Source organism: Miscanthus floridulus, chromosome 12 (assembly GCF_019320115.1).
Source record: "Miscanthus floridulus cultivar M001 chromosome 12, ASM1932011v1, whole genome shotgun sequence".
Classification (NCBI taxonomy): domain Eukaryota; kingdom Viridiplantae; phylum Streptophyta; class Magnoliopsida; order Poales; family Poaceae; genus Miscanthus; species Miscanthus floridulus.
In genome coordinates, this window is record NC_089591.1 from 63,087,263 (window position 1) to 63,109,664 (window position 22,402).

Here is a 22,402-nt window from a genome sequence, read left to right on the forward strand (position 1 = left end):
ACCTTTCACCGTGACGGTGGTACCTCATCAACTGTGTAGGTCGACGAGAGAAAAAGGAGACAGCCCCGTTCAGATTTCAGAGGAGGTGCATGCCCAATCAACCCGCTGATCATCTAGCATCTCACTCTGACTCGGAGCACAATCAGCCGGCAGGGGAAAGCAGAAGCAGCCGTACCATCTCGACCTAATTGCGCTCAATAATAGTAAATATAAACCGAACCGATAATGCGGTCGCTGGCCGGCCATCCACACGCAAAGCGGCGCCGGAGGCCCGGCCGCCCGGGGCAGTGACCCAAAAGGCCAAATACCTAACAGCTGAGCTAGCTTATCAGTAAATCACTCCACTGATACTCTCGTTTGGGCCATCGATCTCGCCGGTCCCTGTAGCCCACCACCGGCCCCACCGGCCCCACAGCATTTCTCGCTAGTAACCACATGCGTTTGGATTATGCAGGGCCCTTACTAAATATCTGGATAAGAGGCAGCCCAGCCCCTCGTCCTCGTTGGTACTGACGACGATACACGCTCCTGCACGCTGTCAAGTTAGTAGTATCAGTCTCCGTTTTAGTCATTGCTTTCGTATTACTGCTAATGGATCGATTAGCTGATGCAATCGCGGGCTCTTACTGGCCGTTGTTAATACGCGGGAACTCGAGTTGATCGGTGTCGTATGCCGGGACGCCGACGTCGCCGGGTGATATTCCGGCGGAATTTCTAGTAACCCGAGCCGCTCCGCTGCGCGGGAGGAGATCTTCTTCTTTGCGCGCTCCGGAACGCGACAATCCCCAGGCATACGGCGTGTCCCGTGTCCGGCCACCGCTGCCCTCCCGACCTTGTGAGACTGACGTGGACCCTCGCGGCGATAATTTATAAGCCCCCGGCAAGCGTCGTGTGGAGCTCAGCCATTCGCACGACGGTATCCGAGCAGGTGGTTGGTTCAGCGATCAGCTCAGTGCCCAGCCCAGTAGGCAGACACAATCACACAACGGCTGTTTCGGTATCGCAGTAGCTAAGCTAGCTTGTAGCTAGTATCTCAGTGTTCCCAGCAGTCTGCTGCTGCCTCGAGCTCTCGTCGCGGAGTGTCCAGTCTCGAGTCCAGCGGAGTATAGAGAGCAGCTTGGTCGACACCGTCGCGGCTGCCGGTCTTTGCCCGGCGGCGGCCGCGCGCCGCCGCGCCGGGAGCACGGCCAGCTTCCTCAGCTGCTCCAGAGGTACGTGCATCGTTTAGACACCGCAGTTTGTTTCCGGATTGGTCTCTGGCTTCAGCTTCAGTGCTTCACCAATCGTTCTTGGCTCGATCTCCCTCCAGACTGCAGGGTGAGCGCGTCGTACTCCCACTCCATCAGCCGGATGCTGAGCGGGGTGCGGTCGGCGGCGCGCAAGAAGCTCTTCCAGACCGACCCGGCGGCCGACCTGCTGGGCATCGCCAACTGGTCGGATGAGACGAGCCGCGGCGACGGGGGCCAGCAGCAGCAGCAGCACTGGTGGACGGCGCTGGAGAACAACTTCGTGCTGGAGGCCACCGACGACGAGTACGGCGGGGTCGTCGTCGACGCCGACAGGCTGCCCGACGACAAGGCCGCCTTCGCGCGCTCGCTCGCGGCGTCGCTCTCTTACTGGAAGTCCGTGGTACGTACGGCTCGGCCCCATTTCTGATCTCTCTCTCGTCCATCCAATCGATCAAGAAACCTTCGGAAGGTTTCAGTGTTCAGTGCTGAAGGAAGGCAGCAGTGTCATTTTGCTGATTTGCTACGGTGTTTACGGTGCTGCAGGGGAAGAAAGGGGTGTGGTTGAAATTACCGGTGGATCGAGCCGAGTTCGTCCCTTTAGCAGTGAAGGTACAAATCTGGTCTTCAGAATCTCAGTCCCAGTAATGAGTTCTGCAATGCTTTCCGACATGTGCAACGGAGACTCCAAACCAATAGAATAGAATCCAACTTTTTTTTTTCTTTACACAGTAAAATTCAGAGTTTTTCTGTCTGAAACTGTGTCTGCAGGAAGGTTTCAAGTACCACCACGCGGAGGAAGCCTACCTGATGATGACGTACTGGATCCCCGATGAACCGAATATGCTCCCAGCAAATGCTTCTCATCAGGTTGGAGTTGGGGGTTTTGTGATCAATGACCAAATGGAGGTGAGTGGGGCCCATGTATATACATGCTTCTGTTTCGATGGGAAAAGACAGACAGCTGAAAAAAAAGCTAGCTTTTGTATTTCTGAACTCTGATGGCATTCTCTTGAACAATTTCATCAGGTCCTAGTGGTGCAAGAGAAGTATCGCGGTTCGTCGCTGGATGGCGTGTGGAAACTCCCCACAGGCTTCATTCTTGCGGTAAGAATACATGCCCAAGGTCGTCAGCGATTGGTGTGTGTACAGTTTTTTGTTACTGAAATCTTGTTCTGTCGCAGTCAGAGGAAATCTATACGGGAGCCAGCAGGGAGGTGAAAGAGGAAACCGGGGTAAGAAAATGGAACTCGCTGGAAGAGTACTAGAACCCAGTAGATTCTTTCCAATCCATTTTCCTCCTCGTAGGGATCGATTCTCACAAGTGCTGTGATTGCGATACCCTATGCAGGTCGACACCGAATTCGTTGATGTCGTTGCTTTCAGGTAGTTAAGTTACCTTCTTTGTTTCGGTGATTATCCCGATAGCTGTATCTTAGTATCCTCGAACTGTAGGCTGAATTTGTCCTACGTATGGTTTGTTGCCAGGCATGCCCACAACGTGGCGTTCCAGAAGTCCGACCTTTTCTTCATCTGCATGCTGAGGCCTGCGTCGAGTGAGATCAAGATTGACGAGACAGAGATTCAGGCAGCAAAGGTGCGTCGTCATCTTTCTTCAAAGGGGATTTTTATGTTTCCTGAAACGAGCCTGCAAACTGAAAAGAAAAACATTTCAGACTCCATTTCACGATATTCAGAGCATGAAGTTCGAGACTGCGAACACAAGGTTGACAAGTACCCTTGTGTGTTCGTTTTGTGATGAGTGATTGTCAATGTGATCCACGAAGTAGGTTGAGTGGTGACTAATCCTACCATGGCGAAAGCTATGTGTGCGACATGTCTTTTGGCTTGTGTTGTGCAGGTGTGGAGCTCGGATGCGGTGGTCGACGGCGAGGTGAAGGTCAAGGAGGACGTGCCATGCCGACAGACCGGGAGCGGTGAAGGACGGACGTGAGGCTTGGACCGAGGGACCCAGAGGCCGGGTGACTAGCCACAGTGGCTGACACTTGGGACATCGACAAGTGCAAGAAGACATGGAGTGACGGTGTTGACCGGGTCAAGACGGCGGACGCGTGAGTCGAGCGAGGCTCAGGAGGACTTGGCGGGCCGACCGGTCGAGGACGGCGGTGATACGCGTCGGATGGCGGGGGACGCGTATGGAGTACGCTACTCGCGGACGGTTTGATGGTTTGGACCTCAAAACCATCGGATGGACGGTTTACGGGTTTGGGCCTCAAAACCCGGGCGGAGGTTCCGAGGAGGGACGGACGGCACGTGGCGGCATCGGGGAGTTCGCGTCGAGGCGAAGCTACCGGTGAGAAGGCGCGGTGGCCGTCGGATCAAGATTACACCGGGTTGGACAACAACGCCCATAGGTACAAAGTGGGTTTACAAGAACAAGCAGAGTGAGGATGGGGTGGTGGTGAGAAACAAGGCAAGATTAGTGGCTCAGGGTTTTTGCCAAAAAGAGGGAATAGACTATGAAGAAACCTTTGCTCCTGTTGCCCGTCTAGAAGCCATTAGGATTCTTTTAGCATTTGCAGCTTCAAAAGGGTTCAAGCTGTATCAGATGGATGTAAAGAGTGCCTTCTTGAATGGGTACATAGAGGAAGAGGTTTATGTGAGGCAACCCCCTGGCTTTGAAAATCCAAAGTACCCCAACCATGTTTTTAAACTCCACAAAGCCTTGTATGGTTTGAAACAAGCCCCGAGAGCCTGGTATGAGCGTTTGAAAGCTTTCTTGCTTGATAAGGGTTTTAGGCTGGGTTCCGTAGATAAGACTTTGTTCCTCCTCAAGCAAGGCACAGACATCCTTTTGGTTCAGATATACGTGGATGATATAATCTTTGGTGGCTCTTCTCATGCTCTTGTTGCCAAGTTTTCAGATACTATGAGCAGGGAATTTGAGATGAGCATGATGGGCGAATTGACTTTCTTCCTTGGGCTGCAAATCAAGCAAACTCGTGAGGGGACGTTCGTGCACCAAGGCAAGTACACCAAGGACGTGCTCAAGAAATTTGATATGGGTGAGGCCAAGCCTCTTTCGACGCCCATGTCAACCACGACGGCCCTGGATGAGGACAAGGAGGGAGAAGCCGTGGACCAGAAGGAATACCGAAGCATGATCGGGTCCCTGCTGTACCTAACGACGACGAGACCAGACATCCAGTTCGCAGTCTGCTTGTGCGCGCGCTTTCAGTCTTCGCCGCGCACGTCTCATCATCAAGCCATCAAGCGGATCCTCAGGTACCTTCGTTTCACACCCGAGTTTGGTCTTTGGTTTTCAGCTTCCTCCTCTCTTTCTCTTTGTGGGTATTCTGATGCAGATTATGCTGGTTGTCGTGTTGAGAGGAAGTCCACTTCGGGGACTTGTCAGTTTCTTGGATCTTCTCTTGTGTCTTGGTCTTCTCGCAAGCAGTCTAGCGTCGCCCAATCCACCACAGAAGCTGAGTATGTTGCTGCTGCTGCTTGTTGTTCCCAGTTGCTTTGGATGATAGCTACTCTGAGAGACTTTGGGTTAGAGTTTAGGCGAGTGCCTTTGTATTGTGACAGCACCAGCGCCATAAGTGTAGCCAAAAATCCAGTCCTTCACTCAAAGACAAAGCACATAGAAGTTCGCTTTCACTTCTTGCGTGACCACTATGAGAAAGGTGATATTGATCTGCACCACATTAATACCCAAAACCAGCTCGCAGATATCTTCACCAAACCACTTGACCAAACCCAGTTTGCTCGCTTGCGAGGGGAGCTTGGAGTTTGTTTCCCTTTTTAGAGGAGGGGAACTTTGGTTGTTGTATTCTAGTTTTGCTTTTCTTTGTAGTTTAGTCTTTGTTTTTGTTTTTATATCATACTTGCATATCATATCATCATGTATCATATTGCATCCTAAGCTTCATCCTTATAGTAGCTAGATTGACACTATGCTCTTGTTGGGGATGTTATGGATATACATGATGTGCTTTTGGCTTAGGCTCCTCTTGATCAATTGATGCATGTTATGAGCTAAGCTTATTTTCCAAACTGTGAACTTGATTAAAACTTGTTGAAACATGAAATGTGTTCACCACTACTTGTGGCACTAGCATGTGTAGAATGTGTTGAGATCTTTTTCTTGCTTCATGTATATGCTTAGTTGCTACGGCTCATACTTTGAGTTACACACTTGCTTGAGAAACTTGAATTTGTGCTAAAACTTGAAAATCAAACTAAGTGAATTGAAAAGATCGGGATGGGTCTGTACTATCCTATGTCAGAGTATCGAGACAGCTCCAAATTGCACTTATTGGTGAACTTGAGCTCTGTAATGGATACCGAGATCATTGTCTTAAGCTTCTGATTGCTTTTGGCATAGGCTTGACATGGTCGCTAAGTCAGGTTTTGGTGGCACAGATAACCTCCCGCACACACTTGTCTGACAAACTTTGGTAATAAGCTGCATAACTCTGATAAATTTCAATTGGTGTCTAAAATTTGATCAAACCACAAGTTTGTCTCATGACATGATGTGTGAACTTTGTTTGGGGTAGTTCACTTTGCATACATGTGTAGCACAAGGTCGATCTCCTGTCTATTTTTGCTATGTGCTCCTTTGGTGGTGAACCCTCTTTTAAAATTGCTCAAACTTGATCAAAATTGCTTAAATGCCATATTTCGTCTCATTTGGTCACCTTGAGCATTTGCTAGCACTTGTATGTGTTGCTATATATACATGACAGCATCAACTAGAGCCTCTTTTCAATCTACTTACTATAATCTTGAAGCTTCTGCATTCGTGCATTTCTGTATTCATAGCATAATTTGAGGGGAAGATGCAATCTTTGGGCTCTAGCTGGATAAGTGCATGTGTCAACAAGGGGGAGAAGTTTCCACACTCACAATGTCACCTAAAGTTGAGCGATATGCATTCATTTGAGAGAGATTGCACTTGTTCAGGGGGGTTGCATTTGAGGTGTTTTGCTAGATGTGTTGAGCCTTTGCCTCTTCTGGAGGGTCTAGCAGTTTTGCATTTGAGGTGTGTTGCTAGATGTGTTGAGCCTTTGCCTCTTCTGGAGGGTCTAGCAGTTTTTCGGCTTTTCGAGCTTTGCTAGTGGCGTTGAGCCCGTTGCCTCTTCGTGAGGGCTAGTTTTGTTTTACTTGGTTGCGTCGAGCCATTGCCCATGTCTTTGGGGACCAAGTTTTTGCTCACCTTCAAATGACCCAGTTTTTGGCTTTTCTTTGGCTTTTGGTCATTTGGGTGAGTTCTTTCTTTTCTCTTCTTTTTCTTTTTCTTTTGCTCAAGCTGTTCGTGTATTGGTGTTGACAATGCACTCATCAAGGGGGAGACTGCGAACACAAGGTTGACAAGTACCCTTGTGTGTTCGTTTTGTGATGAGTGATTGTCAATGTGATCCACGAAGTAGGTTGAGTGGTGACTAATCCTACCATGGCGAAAGCTATGTATGCGACATGTCTTTTGGCTTGTGTTGTGTAGGTGTGGAGCTCGGATGCGGTGGTCGACGGCGAGGTGAAGGTCAAGGAGGATGTGCCGTGCCGACAGACCGGGAGCGGTGAAGGACGGACGTGAGGCTTGGACCGAGGGACCTAGAGGCCGGGTGACTAGCCACGGTGACTGACACTTGGGACATCGACAAGTGCAAGAAGACATGGAGTGACGGTGTTGACCGGGTCAAGACGGCGGACGCGTGAGTCGAGCGAGGCTCAGGAGGACTTGGCGGGCCGGCCGGTCGAGGACGGCGGTGACACGCGTCGGATGGCGGGGGACGCGTATGGAGTACGCTACTCGCGGACGGTTTGATGGTTTGGACCTCAAAACCATCGGATGGACGGTTTACGGGTTTGGGCCTCAAAACCCGGGCGGAGGTTCCAAGGAGGGACGGACGGCACGTGGCGGCATCGGGGAGTTCGCGTCGAGGCGAAGCTACCGGTGAGAAGGCGCGGTGGCCGTCGGATCAAGATTACACCGGGTTGGACAACAACGCCCTTGGGCTTAGTGGTTCAACTCATTTGTATCCAGGGGCAAAACTGGGAATGTGTAATAGCCCTGTTAAATAGGATGAGGGAGCCCCCATCTCCCTCACCTCCTCCAGTTTTCATTTTCTCCTTTAGGGTTTCTTCCTCTAGTTTGCTTCCATGTATGAGAGAGGTCCACAACTCAAATTGTGACTTGGTTTTGAAGGAATCGGTGGCCGTAACCACCGTATGTCCTCCAGGATTCATGATTTAGTTGTGTTCTTGATGTGATTTTGGTGTTCTTCACGAGCTCCTTTTGTCCCTTCTTGTTTCCCCTCTCGTTTCTTCGATTTGGGACGGTTTTGGTTTGTTCTTGTTGCCTTGGATCGATCAGTGACATGAGTAGAAGCTTTCCACCGAAGGAAATCCACTAATTCCTCACGAGATCGCAGATCCGGGCAATTTTAGTTCTTGACCTATTTCTTGGGGGTTTTCTTCAATTCCTTCGATTCACGGAGTTAGAGTTTGTCTCGGGCTATGATCTTTTAGAGGTTGCCTTTCTACTTGCTTGTGAACTCTTGTGCAAAATTTCAAGTCATTTGGAGTTGATTTGATCAAGTTATGGCTTGATTTAATTTTTCCCGAGAAACTGCTCGTTCATACCGGACGTGTCCGATATCATACCGGACGTGTCCGATATTTCTCACTTTGGAGTTTTGAGCTGAAATTTTGTGGAGACCTTCCCTTGGTGTCTAAAGAGCTATGGTTAAAATTTCATGATTTTTGGACATCGTTTGATGGGGTTTTGGATTTTTCTCTTTTGGTCAGCTTGCTGCTGAAAATCCCGGACGTGTCCGATATCATACCGGACGTGTCCGGAAAATACCGGACGTGTCCGATATAATACCGGACGTGTCAGATATTTGCAGGAGCAGTGCTGTTTTCTCTTGGGAGTTTGCTCGTTTGGGCTTTGATCTGTGTTCCGTTTGCTCTGTGGTGACCCACTGTGTTCTGAGGGAGCATCCACCCTTCTCTAGGGTCGTGGTCATCAAGTATTTCGTGTATGCTTTTTGGGGATTGATGTTGGGACAGTGGTCGAAGATTTCGAAAGAAATTTGAGGCTCCCATTCACCCCCCCCCTCTGGTCGCCGTTTCCGGTCCTTCAATTGGTATCAGAGCCGGTTAAGGATCATTCCACCTTAATCGGTCCGTGATCCACGAAGGCGACATGGAGCGTGGTTCTGGCAAACCACCGCACTTCGATGGGTCAAACTATCCTTATTGGAAGATCCGCATGTCTGCGCATCTCCAGGGGATTGATTGGCTCGTCTGAGAAATTTGCGAGGATGCTACTTACGTTGTGCTCCCTACCGCGGCCCGTACCACCCAGGATCACAAGGATCGACACAACGCAAATAGCAAAGCTCGCAGTGTGCTTTTCTCGAGTCTTTCGCTTTCTGAGTTCGAGCGTGTCTCCGATTGTACTACAGCTCGAGAGATCTGGGTGAGGCTTCAGAGCTATCACGAGGGGACCACACAGGTCAAGACCAGACTCTACGAGACGTACAAGCGCGAGTACGAGAACTTCTCTCAGCTTGATGGCGAGTCCATCGATGCCATGTTTTCCCGCTTTCAGACTATCGTCAACAAAATGAAAGCGAACAAGGCCAACCTACCTTATAGTGATCATGAGAGGGCGCTCAAGCTTCTCTATGCCCTTGATCGAAAGGTATGGGATGTGAAGGTGTCGGCGATCATCGAGTCCGCCAACTACGACACCCTCACCGTTGATGAGCTTTTCAGCAAGCTCAAGTCCATAGAGATCGACTACCAAACCCAAGCCAAGCTCAAGAATCCCTCTGCACCAACCATGGCTTTGGTCTCAGGTAGTGGTTCAAGTTCATTGACTAACCCTTCACAAGCTTCTTTCTCTTTGTCGTGCTTGATGTCAGTCACAGAGGAGCAGCTGGAGTCTCTTGGGGATGATGAGTTGGCACTCGTCATCAGTCGGTTCTCTCAGTTTCACAACAACCGTTTGAATCGCCGACACAGTGGTGGCCCGAAGGAGGGATGCTATGGATGTGGAGATCCAGACCACTTTGTCATGCACTGCCCCAAGAAGAAGCCCTTCATCAACAAGTACGACTCCAGCAAGCGCAAGGATAAGCGCGACTACACCTCTGGCAAGCACAAGGCCAAGGGCGGGTTCGACAAGGAGGCGATCAAGAAGGCGTACCGCAGGAAGGCCAAAGCTCAAGAACGCGCCTTCCTCGCCTCCCTCAGCGACCTCGACGACGACTCCGATGATGATCACTCTTCTTGTCCCTTGACCGACGATGAGTCCGAGAAGAAGCGCGAGGACAAGCTCAACGGTCTCTGCTTTGTCGCCGGTGCAAACCGTGGTGGGTTTTGCACTATGGCGGTTGACGGTGGAGCAAAGCTCAAAAAGGACGTCGACGTCGACGACGACGAAAACGAGGTACCGCCCACACTTGACTCACTTATGCTTGAGCTTGATACTATGAATGATACATTGATGAGCCAAGATAAGTTGCTTAAGCGTGCTGCCCGCGAGAGGAAAGAGTTTAAGGACCAGCTAGAGGTTGCTTTGAAGGAGTTGGAGCTTGCCAAGAGTGGTGTAGTGGTGTCAGAGGAGGGGGAGTGCGATGAGTGCGCTATACACATGTCTAACCTCTCTGACTTGCAATCCAAGTATGCTGTTTTGCTTGATGAATGTTATGAGTTGAAGTCTCGTTCTGGGTTGCTCGGTGCGTGCAAGTCCTGCTCAGGCTTGCAATCTAAGTTGGCAGAGAAGGTTGCCAAACTTGCTAAGTTTGAGAAGGCCAACTTAGATAGCATCACCACTACATGTGTTCGATGTGAAGCTTTGGTGTTGGAGCTTGAGTCCTGCAGGCACGACAAGATGGGAACCGAGGAAGAAAACACACAACTTCGATCCATCTTGAGCTGGGTGTCATGCAGTGAGCCCCAGTTGGGCATGATGGTGAGCCAGTTCAGGCGGGGAACTGACTCATCGGGAGTAGGCTTTGCTATAGGTGGGAAGGGTGAGCATGTCTATGGCAAGGTTGGTGAACATAGTGGTTTGAACCCAAGTGAGAAACCCACCAACACTCCCAAATTGATCAGGATCCCTCCACCAGAGCCTACCAAGCCTATGATCAAAGATAGTGTGTTTGAAGAACCACCAAAAGCTCCACCATCCAAGCAAGTTTGGGTTCCCAAACCGAACCACTTTTGGAACTCACTCGATACTCTACCCAACATCTCTAGTGCACCCCTTCCTAAAGCCAAAAAGCCTCAGAGAGTAAACCACATCCACAAGAGAGTGAGTCAACCACCATCCAAGAGAGAGGTGAGGTACCACTGTGACTATTGCCATAGAGATGGTCATTTGGCTGAGTTTTGCTTTAGGAGGAAGAGAGATGAGCGGCGTGAGTACGAGTTGAACAACCAGAACATGTACCGTCCTCCCCATGGCGTACATGTACCGCCTGTTCAGAGGCACAGTGTTAGGCCTAGAGGTGCAATGCCTCAGGTGGCGAGACCACGTGGTGGTCGTGCCCGGCGTGGCCCAAGTCATGATCTATATGACTCTGGACCTCGCGACGGTGGCTTTTAGTCCCACACTCCTAGCGGACTACGTTTTCCCCCACGTGGTGATCGCTTCTCTCTAATGGGACATGGCATGTATGGTGTTTTTCCTAACACTTTTCTAGGGCAAATGACTCAACACTGGTATTCTCCTCATTTCACTAACCCCAGTGTTGTGCCATTTGCTCACCCCCTGTCTTTCTATTGATGTAGAGCAGAGGCCTGGAGAACACGTGGCTTGTTGATTCCGGCTGTTCGCACCACATGACCGGAAGTTCCAAATGGTTCTCCAGCCTCGACCCCATGCAATACAAGGAGTACATCACATTTGGGGACAATAGCAAAGGTAAGGTGCTGTCTCGTGGGACCATTCGGGTCAATGAGTCTTTTATCTTGAAGGACGTTGCTTTGGTTTCAAGCCTGCATTTTAATTTGCTCTCTGTTTCGCAACTCCTTCAAGATGGGTTTGAGGTGCGCTTTAAGACTGGACTTTCTCGTGTGCTCGATTCTCAGGGACATCTAGTTTGTCAGATCGTTCCTTTTGGCCGAGTTTTCAGAGCTGATTTCTCTCAGTCTTTCGGTTCTCCTCGTTGTTTGGTTGCTGGATCTTCTTCTGATTTGTGGAAGTGGCATAGGAGACTTGGTCACTTGAGCTTCGATCTCCTAGTGAGGTTGAGTTCTCTTGACATGATCCGAGGATTGCCCAAACTTAAGTTTGAGAAGGATCTGGTATGCCATCCCTGTCGCCACAGAAAGATGGTGGCTGCTTCCCATCCTCTAGTGACTCAGGTCATGACCACGAGACCCGGTGAGCTACTCCATATGGACACTGTTGGTCCGGCTCGGGTTCGGTCAGAGGGAGGGAAGTGGTACGTTCTAGTGATCGTGGATGATTTTTCTCGTTATTCTTGGGTGTTTTTCATGGAGGGCAAGGACGAAGCGTTTTCTCATGCTCGTGACTTGATCTTGAGGTTGCAAACTGAGTTACCAAAGAATGCCATACGAGCTATCCGCAGTGACAATGGCACTGAGTTCAAAAACTCTCAGTTTGACACCTTTTGTGCTTCCTTGGGTCTTGAACATCAGTTTTCTTCGCCCTATGTCCCTCAGCAGAATGGTGTTATTGAGCGCAAAAATCGGACTTTGGTTGAAATAGCCAGGACGATGCTCGATGAGCATAGGACTCCTAGGCGTTACTGGGCCGAAGCCATCAACACCGCCTGCCATGTTTCAAACCGCATTTTTCTTCGTGCTTTCTTAAAGAAGACATCCTACGAATTGCGGTTTGGGCGTCCACCCAAGGTGAGTCATTTTCGAGTCTTCGGTTGTAGGTGCTTCATTCTTAAGCAAGGTAATCTTGACAAGTTTGAATCTAGATCTTCGGATGGTATATTTCTCGGTTACGCTTCTCATTCACATGCGTACCGTGTGCTTAATCTTGAGACTAACCGTGTCGTGGAGACTTATGAAGTCACCTTCGACGAAACCATGCCCTCTTCTATTTCGGTCTTTGAACATGCAGGTGATGAAGAGATGGGTGATAGCATTTTTGTTGAGGATGACGATGACGTCGATTGGGATGATCCCAAGCCATCTCAACCGGCTGCCCCGATCGAGCCAGCTTCGACCACTTCGGCTCATGGCCCCGAGCCCTCCACCTCTACTTCATGGGGTCCGTGCGAGCCGCTTCCTCAATCGACTGAGGAGGCCCCAGCTGTGGATGAGGGGGAGGCAACTTCGTCTTTGGGTGCACCTCGACATATTCAGCGACGCCATCCTCCTCAGACCATGATCGGCGACATCGACGAAAGGGTAACGCGTTCCAAGTCTTATCATATTTCCCATTTCGCTCATTCTGCTTTCGTAGCTTCTTTTGAGCCTCGAGATATTGGACACGCACTATCTAATGCCGATTGGGTTAATGCTATGCACGAGGAGTTAGAGAACTTTGAGCGGAACCAAGTGTGGGTTTTAGTTCCACCTCCACCAGAGTGCCACCCCATAGGTACAAAGTGGGTTTACAAGAACAAGCAGAGTGAGGATGGGGTGGTGGTGAGAAACAAGGCAAGATTAGTGGCTTAGGGTTTTTGCCAAAAAGAGGGAATAGACTATGAAGAAACCTTTGCTCCTGTTGCCCGTCTAGAAGCCATTAGGATTCTTTTAGCATTTGCAGCTTCGAAAGGGTTCAAGCTGTATCAGATGGATGTAAAGAGTGCCTTCTTGAATGGGTACATAGAGGAAGAGGTTTATGTGAGGCAACCCCCTGGCTTTGAAAATCCAAAGTACCCCAACCATGTTTTTAAACTCCATAAAGCCTTGTATGGTTTGAAACAAGCCCCGAGAGCCTGGTATGAGCGTTTGAAAGCTTTCTTGCTTGATAAGGGTTTTAGGATGGGTTCCGTAGATAAGACTTTGTTCCTCCTCAAGCAAGGCACAGACATCCTTTTGGTTCAGATATACGTGGATGATATAATCTTTGGTGGCTCTTCTCATGCTCTTGTTGCCAAGTTTTCAGATACTATGAGCAGGGAATTTGAGATGAGCATGATGGGCGAATTGACTTTCTTCCTTGGGCTGCAAATCAAGCAAACTCGTGAGGGGACGTTCGTGCACCAAGGCAAGTACACCAAGGACGTGCTCAAGAAATTTGATATGGGTGAGGCCAAGCCTCTTTCGACGCCCATGTCAACCACGACGGCCCTGGATGAGGACAAGGAGGGAGAAGCCGTGGACCAGAAGGAATACCGAAGCATGATCGGGTCCCTGCTGTACCTAACGGCGACGAGACCAGACATCCAGTTCGCAGTCTGCTTGTGCGCGCGCTTTCAGTCTTCGCCGCGCACGTCTCATCGTCAAGCCATCAAGCGGATCCTCAGGTACCTTCGTTTCACACCCGAGTTTGGTCTTTGGTTTTCAGCTTCCTCCTCTCTTTCTCTTTGTGGGTATTCTGATGCAGATTATGCTGGTTGTCGTGTTGAGAGGAAGTCCACTTCGGGGACTTGTCAGTTTCTTGGATCTTCTCTTGTGTCTTGGTCTTCTCGCAAGCAGTCTAGCGTCGCCCAATCCACCACAGAAGCTGAGTATGTTGCTGCTGCTGCTTGTTGTTCCCAGTTGCTTTGGATGATAGCTACTCTGAGAGACTTTGGGTTAGAGTTTAGGCGAGTGCCTTTGTATTGTGACAGCACCAGCGCCATAAGTGTAGCCAAAAACCCAGTCCTTCACTCAAAGACAAAGCACATAGAAGTTCACTTTCACTTCTTGCGTGACCACTATGAGAAAAGGTGATATTGATCTGCACCACATTAATACCCAAAACCAGCTCGCAGATATCTTCACCAAACCACTTGACCAAACCCAGTTTGCTCGCTTGCGAGGGGAGCTTGGAGTTTGTTTCCCTTTTTAGAGGAGGGGAACTTTGGTTGTTGTATTCTAGTTTTGCTTTTCTTTATAGTTTAGTCTTTGTTTTTGTTTTTATATCATACTTGCATATCATATCATCATGTATCATATTGCATCCTAAGCTTCATCCTTATAGTAGCTAGATTGACACTATGCTCTTGTTGGGGATGTTATGGATATACATGATGTGCTTTTGGCTTAGCCTCCTCTTGATCAATTGATGCATGTTATGAGCTAAGCTTATTTTCCAAACTGTGAACTTGATTAAAACTTGTTGAAACATGAAATGTGTTCACCACTACTTGTGGCACTAGCATGTGTAGAATGTGTTGAGATCTTTTTCTTGCTTCATGTATATGCTTAGTTGCTACGGCTCATACTTTGAGTTACACACTTGCTTGAGAAACTTGAATTTGTGCTAAAACTTGAAGATCAAACTAAGTGAATTGAAAAGATCGGGATGGGTCTGTACTATCCTATGTCAGAGTATCGAGACAGCTCCAAATTACACTTATTGGTGAACTTGAGCTCTGTAATGGATACCGAGATCATTGTCTTAAGCTTCTGATTGCTTTTGGCATAGGCTTGACATGGTCGCTAAGTCAGGTTTTGGTGGCACAGATAATCTCCCGCACACACTTGTCTGACAAACTTTGGTAATAAGCTGCATAACTCTGATAAATTTCAATTGGTGTCTAAAATTTGATCAAACCACAAGTTTGTCTCATGACATGATGTGTGAACTTTGTTTGGGGTAGTTCACTTTGCATACATGTGTAGCACAAGGTCGATCTCCTGTCTATTTTTGCTATGTGCTCCTTTGGTGGTGAACCCTCTTTTAAAATTGCTCAAACTTGATCAAAATTGCTTAAATGCCATATTTCGTCTCATTTGGTCACCTTGAGCATTTGCTAGCACTTGTATGTGTTGCTATATATACATGACAGCATCAACTAGAGCCTCTTTTCAATCTACTTACTATAATCTTGAAGCTTCTGCATTCGTGCATTTCTGCATTCATAGCATAATTTGAGGGGAAGATGCAATCTTTGGGCTCTAGCTGGATAAGTGCATGTGTCAACAAGGGGGAGAAGTTTCCACACTCACAATGTCACCTAAAGTTGAGCGATATGCATTCATTTGAGAGAGATTGCACTTGTTCAGGGGGGGTTGCATTTGAGGTGTTTTGCTAGATGTGTTGAGCCTTTGCCTCTTCTGGAGGGTCTAGCAGTTTTGCATTTGAGGTGTGTTGCTAGATGTGTTGAGCCTTTGCCTCTTCTGGAGGGTCTAGCAGTTTTTCGGCTTTTCGAGCTTTGCTAGTGGCGTTGAGCCCGTTGCCTCTTCGTGAGGGCTAGTTTTGTTTTACTTGGTTGCGTCGAGCCATTGCCCATGTCTTTGGGGACCAAGTTTTTGCTCACCTTCAAATGACCCAGTTTTTGGCTTTTCTTTGGCTTTTGGTCATTTGGGTGAGTTCTTTCTTTTCTCTTCTTTTTCTTTTTCTTTTGCTCAAGCTGTTCGTGTATTGGTGTTGACAATGCACTCATCAAGGGGGAGATTGCGAACACAAGGTTGACAAGTACCCTTGTGTGTTCGTTTTGTGATGAGTGATTATCAATGTGATCCACGAAGTAGGTTGAGTGGTGACTAATCCTACCATGGCGAAAGCTATGTGTGCGACATGTCTTTTGGCTTGTGTTGTGCAGGTGTGGAGCTCGGATGCGGTGGTCGACGGCGAGGTGAAGGTCAAGGAGGACGTGCCGTGCCGACAGACCGGGAGCGGTGAAGGACGGACGTGAGGCTTGGATCGAGGGACCCAGAGGCCGGGTGACTAGCCACGGTGGCTGACACTTGGGACATCGACAAGTGCAAGAAGACATAGAGTGCGGTGTTGACCGGGTCAAGACGGCGGACGCGTGAGTCGAGCGAGGCTCAGGAGGACTTGGCGGGCCGGCCGGTCGAGGACGGCGGTGACACGCGTCGGATGGCGGGGGACGCGTATGGAGTACGCTACTCGCGGACGGTTTGATGGTTTGGACCTCAAAACCATCGGATGGACGGTTTACGGGTTTGGGCCTCAAAACCCGGGCGGAGGTTCCAAGGAGGGACGGACGACACGTGGCGGCATCGGGGAGTTTGCGTCGAGGCGAAGCTACCGGTGAGAAGGCGCGGTGGCCGTCGGATCAAGATTACACCGGGTTGGACAACAACGCCCTTGGGCTTAGCGGTTCAACTCATTTGTATCCAGGGGCAAAACTGGGAATGTGTAATAGCCCTGTTAAATAGGATGAGGGAGCCCCCATCTCCCTCACCTCCTCCAGTTTTCATTTTCTCCTTTAGGGTTTCTTCCTCTAGTTTGCTTCCATGTATGAGAGAGGTCCACAACTCAAATTGTGACTTGGTTTTGAAGGAATCGGTGGCCGTAACCACCGTATGTCCTCCGGGATTCATGATTTAGTTGTGTTCTTGATGTGATTTTGGTGTTCTTCACGAGCTCCTTTTGTCCCTTCTTGTTTCCCCTCTCATTTCTTCGATTTGGGACGGTTTTGGTTCGTTCTTGTTGCCTTGGATCGATCAGTGACATGAGTAGAAGCTTTCCACCGAAGGAAATCCACTAATTCCTCACGAGATCGCAGATCCGGGCAATTTTAGTTCTTGACCTATTTCTTGGGGGTTTTCTTCAATTCCTTCGATTCACGGAGTTAGAGTTTGTCTCGGGCTATGATCTTTTAGAGGTTGCCTTTCTACTCGCTTGTGAACTCTTGTGCAAAATTTCAAGTCATTTGGAGTTGATTTGATCAAGTTATGGCTTGATTTAATTTTTCCCGAGAAACTGCTCGTTCATACCGGACGTGTCCGATATCATACCGGACGTGTCCGATATTTCTTACTTTGGAGTTTTGAGCTGAAATTTTGTGGAGACCTTCCCTTGGTGTCTAAAGAGCTATGGTTAAAATTTCATGATTTTTGGACACCGTTTGATGGGGTTTTGGATTTTTCTCTTTTGGTCAGCTTGCTGCTGAAAATCCCGGACGTGTCCGATATCATACCGGACGTGTCCGGAAAATACCGGACGTGTCCGATATAATACCGGACGTGTCCGATATTTGCAGGAGCAGTGCTGTTTTCTCTTGGGAGTTTGCTCGTTTGGGCTTTGATCTGTGTTCCGTTTGCTCTGTGGTGACCCACTGTGTTCTGAGGGAGCATCCACCCTTCTCTAGGGTCGTGGTCATCAAGTATTTCGTGTATGCTTTTTGGAGATTGATGTTGGGACAGTGGTCGAAGATTTCGAAAGAAATTTGAGGCTCCCATTCACCCCCCTCTGGTCGCCGTTTCCGGTCCTTCAGAGACATCAATCAAGCTTACTAAGTTACTAACCCACGAGACATTTGTTTCAGTGGATGGCGCTGGAGGAGTTCGTGAAGCAGCCCTTCATCCAGGAAGACCACATGTTCCAGAAGATCATGGACATATGCATACAGCGCCTGCGCAAGTGGTACTGTGGCCTGACGCCGCACCACCTCGTTTCCAAGTTCGACGACAGAACGTCCACGCTCTACTACAATGTCGCCGAGCCTGAGGACGTCAACTGCAGCGCTGCCTGATTGATTTATATGATGGGAGGGATAGCCACCCAGCATCTAGTCTAGCTTTTGCTGCGCAAAGTTTCATGATGCAGCAGTTGCGATTGCTGAGAGTGAAATACTAGTAACAGATTGCGCAAGGCAACAGTACTGTTGCCGAGCCTGTACATAAACGTGTAGAGCATAACTAGAGAGAGCTGTATATCGGTAGCTCTGTCGCGTGTTCTGATAAATGATGGAGCCATTTGATCTGTTGCGACTTGCGAAACGAATTCTGCATCTAATCAAACGCAGCACTCGAACCACCTTCTGTCCTCCTGGCCATCCTCGCCGCTAGAGGCACTAGAGCCGAACATCACCATGCTAACAAGTTTTGTTTGTTTTGGTAAAACCGATTATGTGGCATCACGATTCACGACTATACCTAGTTAATACAACAAAAGAACACTCACGAAAGACTCCATCCATCCAAGCGATTTCTAGACAAAATAAGAATCTTGGCAAATACTACCTTGCCCCTCAGTAATTAGGATGGACTGATGGAAGGACTAGTTCAGTAATTATTTTCTTTAGTTACTCGTTGGCTGTCTATTTTGGATGACACCAAGTCTAAAGTGATCTCAATATTTTCTAAAGAAAAGACAAAGGAGAGAGAGAGGAGGTTGAGAAACTATAATACCATGTATTTTGATATACACTACATCCCTTATATTTTAGGACAGAGGGAGTGCAGCCGAAAACGTAAACTTAACATAATGCTAATTTCAGTTACAGTTTATCAATGATACTATTAACTTGGACAAAAATACCATGGAACGTTACCACAGAGCACTCAACAATAGACCACAGCAAGCGCTGTAGGGGCGCCAAAGCTAGATGTCATGGCATCAATGGAGGTGATGGGGTTGGATTTATTTTTTCTAACCTGACATTCCGATTCTGGACCGAATTTCTAATGCGTGTCATTAAATCATGTCTAGATTGTACATAATTTTTATAGACTTTACAGGTTCCTAAAATTTCATCCTAACCGAAATTTTTGAGAATTGTCTATCTAGCACAATAACAACTAGTTTTGGAAGGTTGGGTATTTATACACCCTCATGCTCTTCTCTTGCTGGTGCTCTTCCACCATCGAAAAACGCATTTGTAGAGGCCAAAGAAACTCTTCCCACTTCCTCTTACTGAGAATTGATTTATTCTTGTGAGATATGGATAGATGGGTTGAAAGATTGGGTGATTGATAGTAAGAGAAAGCATTCCATCCTTAAGTATTTGTGGATTTCGTTAAGCTATTAGTGAAATGTTGGTTACTCTTGGGATGAAACCTCCTAGATGGCTAGGCATTACCCAGTGAGCTCTCAAGTTTGTGGTGAGACACGGGAAGTTTGTGAAGGTTTCGATTTCGCCTCCGCAAGGGAAGAAATTAAAGTGAAGGGCAAGATCGATCTTTGGGGTCTCTTTGGTGAGGGTAAATGGTTGACAGGTTGAGAGGAACACGACGCCTTTGGGAGCTCCTCAACAAAGAATTCACAAAGGTGAATCTTTGGTAAACAAATCGTATGTCATCTTTACTTGTTTTTGTGTTCTTATTGTTCAAATTGACTTCTAGATGATTGGCTCTGATCTATTTATTCTTGTGTTTTTTTTGGAGGAATCAACTCACGATATGTCTAGCAACCCTTAGTAACAAAGTAGAACCAATTAAATATGCGTAATCTTTGCTGACCTATGATTTCACGTTACCCAGTCCAAGAAATTCTGGTCAAGACAAGAGATATTGAGTTTGGTCTAAAAGTGTTAGTCCTTTAATCAGCTACCGTCGGGGACCTAATACCGGGGTACCCAATGAGGTGGAACTAATAACCATTGAACGTTGACACTTTCGGTCAGACAAGAACGCTACTGCGCTTCTTGTCCCGAACGACGGAAGATTGGTTCCACCTCGCCCGACCACCAAGGGCTAGACTCCGCCTCGCCCGACGTCCAAAGGGCAGGCTCCGCCTCGCCCGACGTCCGAGGGCGGGCTCCACCTCGCCCGACGGCTAAGGGCTAGACTCCGCCTCGTCCGACCCCCGAGGGCTAGACTCCGCCTTGCCCGATGGCTAATGGCGGGCTCCGCCTCGCCCGACGGCTAAGGGCTAGACTCCCCCTCGCCCAACGACTGAGGGCTAGCTCCGCCTCGCCCGACAACTGCACCCTGATCCTTTATAAAGACGAGCACAGGGTACGACAGGACATTCGAGTCAATCGCGGTATCGAGGGGCATGCCCTGTACGCATGTGGGAAGGCACCGCCAGGAAACGATGGGATAGGCGCTTTAAGCCCTTTCTAACCTAACAGTGCCCGAACAGTGTTGTAGGCGCCGACTTTTGTCCCACAGTGTTGTGGGCGCCGTCATCAGTCCTCGGACGCGGATACTAACACAAGCTTGCCACAACCACTACGATCCAAGGCAGAATTCACATCGCCTACAGTGACGGACGTAGGGTCACTTCCCCGCCTACTCCCCGAAGGGTCACAGCTTGGCCCTCTGATACGCCGCACCATCCGCCGACGAACGATGGGACGCACCCACTTGCTGACAGAAGCCAGGGCATGGCCCTATAAGGATCGGCGAAACACACCATCTCTGACACTGGTCTGCCATGTTAGTAGGGCAGGCAAACGGGAAAAGGAAGACCCGGCTCCCCCGAAGGACCTTCTCTACCTTTGGTTTTTTCCTCTTTCTCCCATCTGTAACCCCTGCTCCCCCTTGGTCTATAAAAGAGAGGGCAGGGCACCCCACTAAAGGGACCAACTTTTTGATAGATTAGTTCGACACACAACACATCACTCATACAGCCAAGCAGCGGCCGAGCTCTTGGTGCCCTTTCGACCATTCCATCAGAGACTTAGGGACCTGTCCCTCTCTCGACCATTTGTACCCCCTACTACGAACCTTTTTTGGTACTAATAACATGAGCAATAGCAGAATGGACGTAAGGACATTCAATCCGAACCAGTATAAACCTTGTGTTCTTTAGTGCACCATCCGGGCCTAACGCGTAACAATTATAAATTTACTAGCTGATGTTTGTTCGAAACACCAATAGTTGGCGCGCCAGGTAGGGGCCTTTGCGCGTTCCAAATCAAGCCTCGGATGGCTAGCCACGCAATCAGCTAGGTCCCGAGCGCATACGTGCGTTTTGGTGACCTAGACTTCATTGTCACGGTGGGAGGAGAGTTGGCGTTGGCCCACGCCGCCATCCAGTCTCTCCCCTCCGTCAGCTTCAACTACGGGAAGCTTGAGTGCTAGCCCGGCATCTCCCCTGGACCCTAGCCATCTAGGGAGGACCCACGCCACCTCACCCCCTCTCCGGAACACTCCGCACGGAGTGCCCCGATGGCGCTTCCATTTGGTCTCCACAACGCCGCGGCGACCATTAGCCACCTTGTGGCACAACGCATGATCCCGCCCCCCGTGAACAATGAGTTCGTGGGGATGATCGAAAAGCGTCATGGAATCCCTCCATGGCCTCCTTGTGGAGGGACCAGGGTTGGACTCTGGCTCTGACTCTAGTAGGGGTAGCCATCACTCCTCCCAGGAATGTTTCATGATGGGTACCCCCGAGGGCCACGTCAAGAGTGTCTCCACGGATGACGCTACCCTGGCAGGCAACCTCGACGATGGAACCAAAGGGGGGACAGTGGCCCCACCTCATGTAGGGGTAGAGCAGCTAAGAGCCCGAAAGCGGGAGATAGACGAAGCCGGACAATAGCTTGTTTGGGAGTATGCGGAGGTCGACCAGGAGATCGAGCGCTGCGGAGACAGTGGGCGCGCACACGCCATGGCCCACGACGTGCACCGAAGGATCTTCGCCAATGATGAAACCCTTCCTCACTTCACTCGGGCAAGCCAGAACATCACCGCAGCAACAGCTTTGCTCCATGGCCTTCCAGAGGCCGCAACGCCCGACGATCGTCGGGCCCACCGTGAAATTCGCACGCTACTTGAGTATGCGGCAGCGCAGCAGGCAAAAAACTCATTGTCTCGGCGACACGAGCTCAACACCAGCCAGCGTACGCCCTCGATGCATCCCGCCAGGGACGCATCAGTCCACCAAGCACCACAAGGCGGTGGGAAGCGCGCTACGATCCTAGTACATTAATGTCTCGGCTGCAACCGCGACGCATGCAGCACCATCGACGCCAGTAGACATGCCTGCAGCGACCCAAGGGAAGGAGCCTGCCATGGCTATCATCCTTGACGCGGCGGATGCTACGACAGTGGTGAGGACCGAAGCCCGAGCCCTAGCCTCCCAGGGCCTTAGGCCTTCAGTCGGCACATCCTCAACGCTGCATTCCCGCCAAGGTATCCACCACCTACCAATATCCCTAAATACTCTGGGGAGACAAACCTCGCACTTTGGCTTGAAGACTATCAGCTTGCTTGTCAAGCCGGTGGTGCGGATAATGATGACTTCATTATCCACAACCTTCCACTGTTCTTGGCCGATTCGGCCCGAGCGTGGTTGGAACACCTGCCATCCAACGCAATCTAGAGTTAGGCGGATCTGAAGGAGATCTTTGTGGGAAACTTCCAGGGCACGTACAAATGCCCTAGGAACCCATGGGACCTTAAGAACTATCGTT

General features: G+C 49.4%; 1 protein-coding gene across 2 annotated transcripts; it reads left to right on the forward strand.

The window, feature by feature from the left end:
• Positions 1-519: 519 nt before the first annotated feature.
• LOC136497191 (nudix hydrolase 8-like) lies at positions 520-18,019 on the forward strand. 2 transcript variants are annotated; one of them, XM_066492973.1, is made up of 10 exons: positions 520-1,211; positions 1,310-1,629; positions 1,773-1,838; positions 1,998-2,135; positions 2,256-2,333; positions 2,411-2,461; positions 2,578-2,612; positions 2,715-2,823; positions 2,903-2,935; positions 17,530-18,019. In XM_066492973.1, exons 2-10 carry the CDS (start codon positions 1,351-1,353, stop codon positions 17,761-17,763), a joined length of 1,023 nt encoding a protein of 340 aa, XP_066349070.1. In that variant the 5' UTR covers positions 520-1,211; positions 1,310-1,350; the 3' UTR covers positions 17,764-18,019. The 2 variants fall into 2 exon arrangements, with proteins under 2 accessions (XP_066349070.1, XP_066349071.1); XM_066492974.1 differs by lacking the exon at positions 2,903-2,935 and having other exon boundaries at positions 17,582-18,019.
• Positions 18,020-22,402: the final 4,383 nt, after the last annotated feature.

Excerpts from the sequence above, each read along its gene's own strand:
- LOC136497191 (XM_066492973.1), top strand. The coding sequence starts at position 1,351 with ATGCTGAGCGGGGTGCGGTCGGCGGCGCGCAAGAAGCTCTTCCAGACC. Across the intron at positions 2,334-2,410 it reads CCACAGGCTTCATTCTTGCG|TCAGAGGAAATCTATACGGG; the intron begins GTAAGAATACAT and ends GTTCTGTCGCAG. Across the intron at positions 2,462-2,577 it reads AGGTGAAAGAGGAAACCGGG|GTCGACACCGAATTCGTTGA; the intron begins GTAAGAAAATGG and ends TACCCTATGCAG.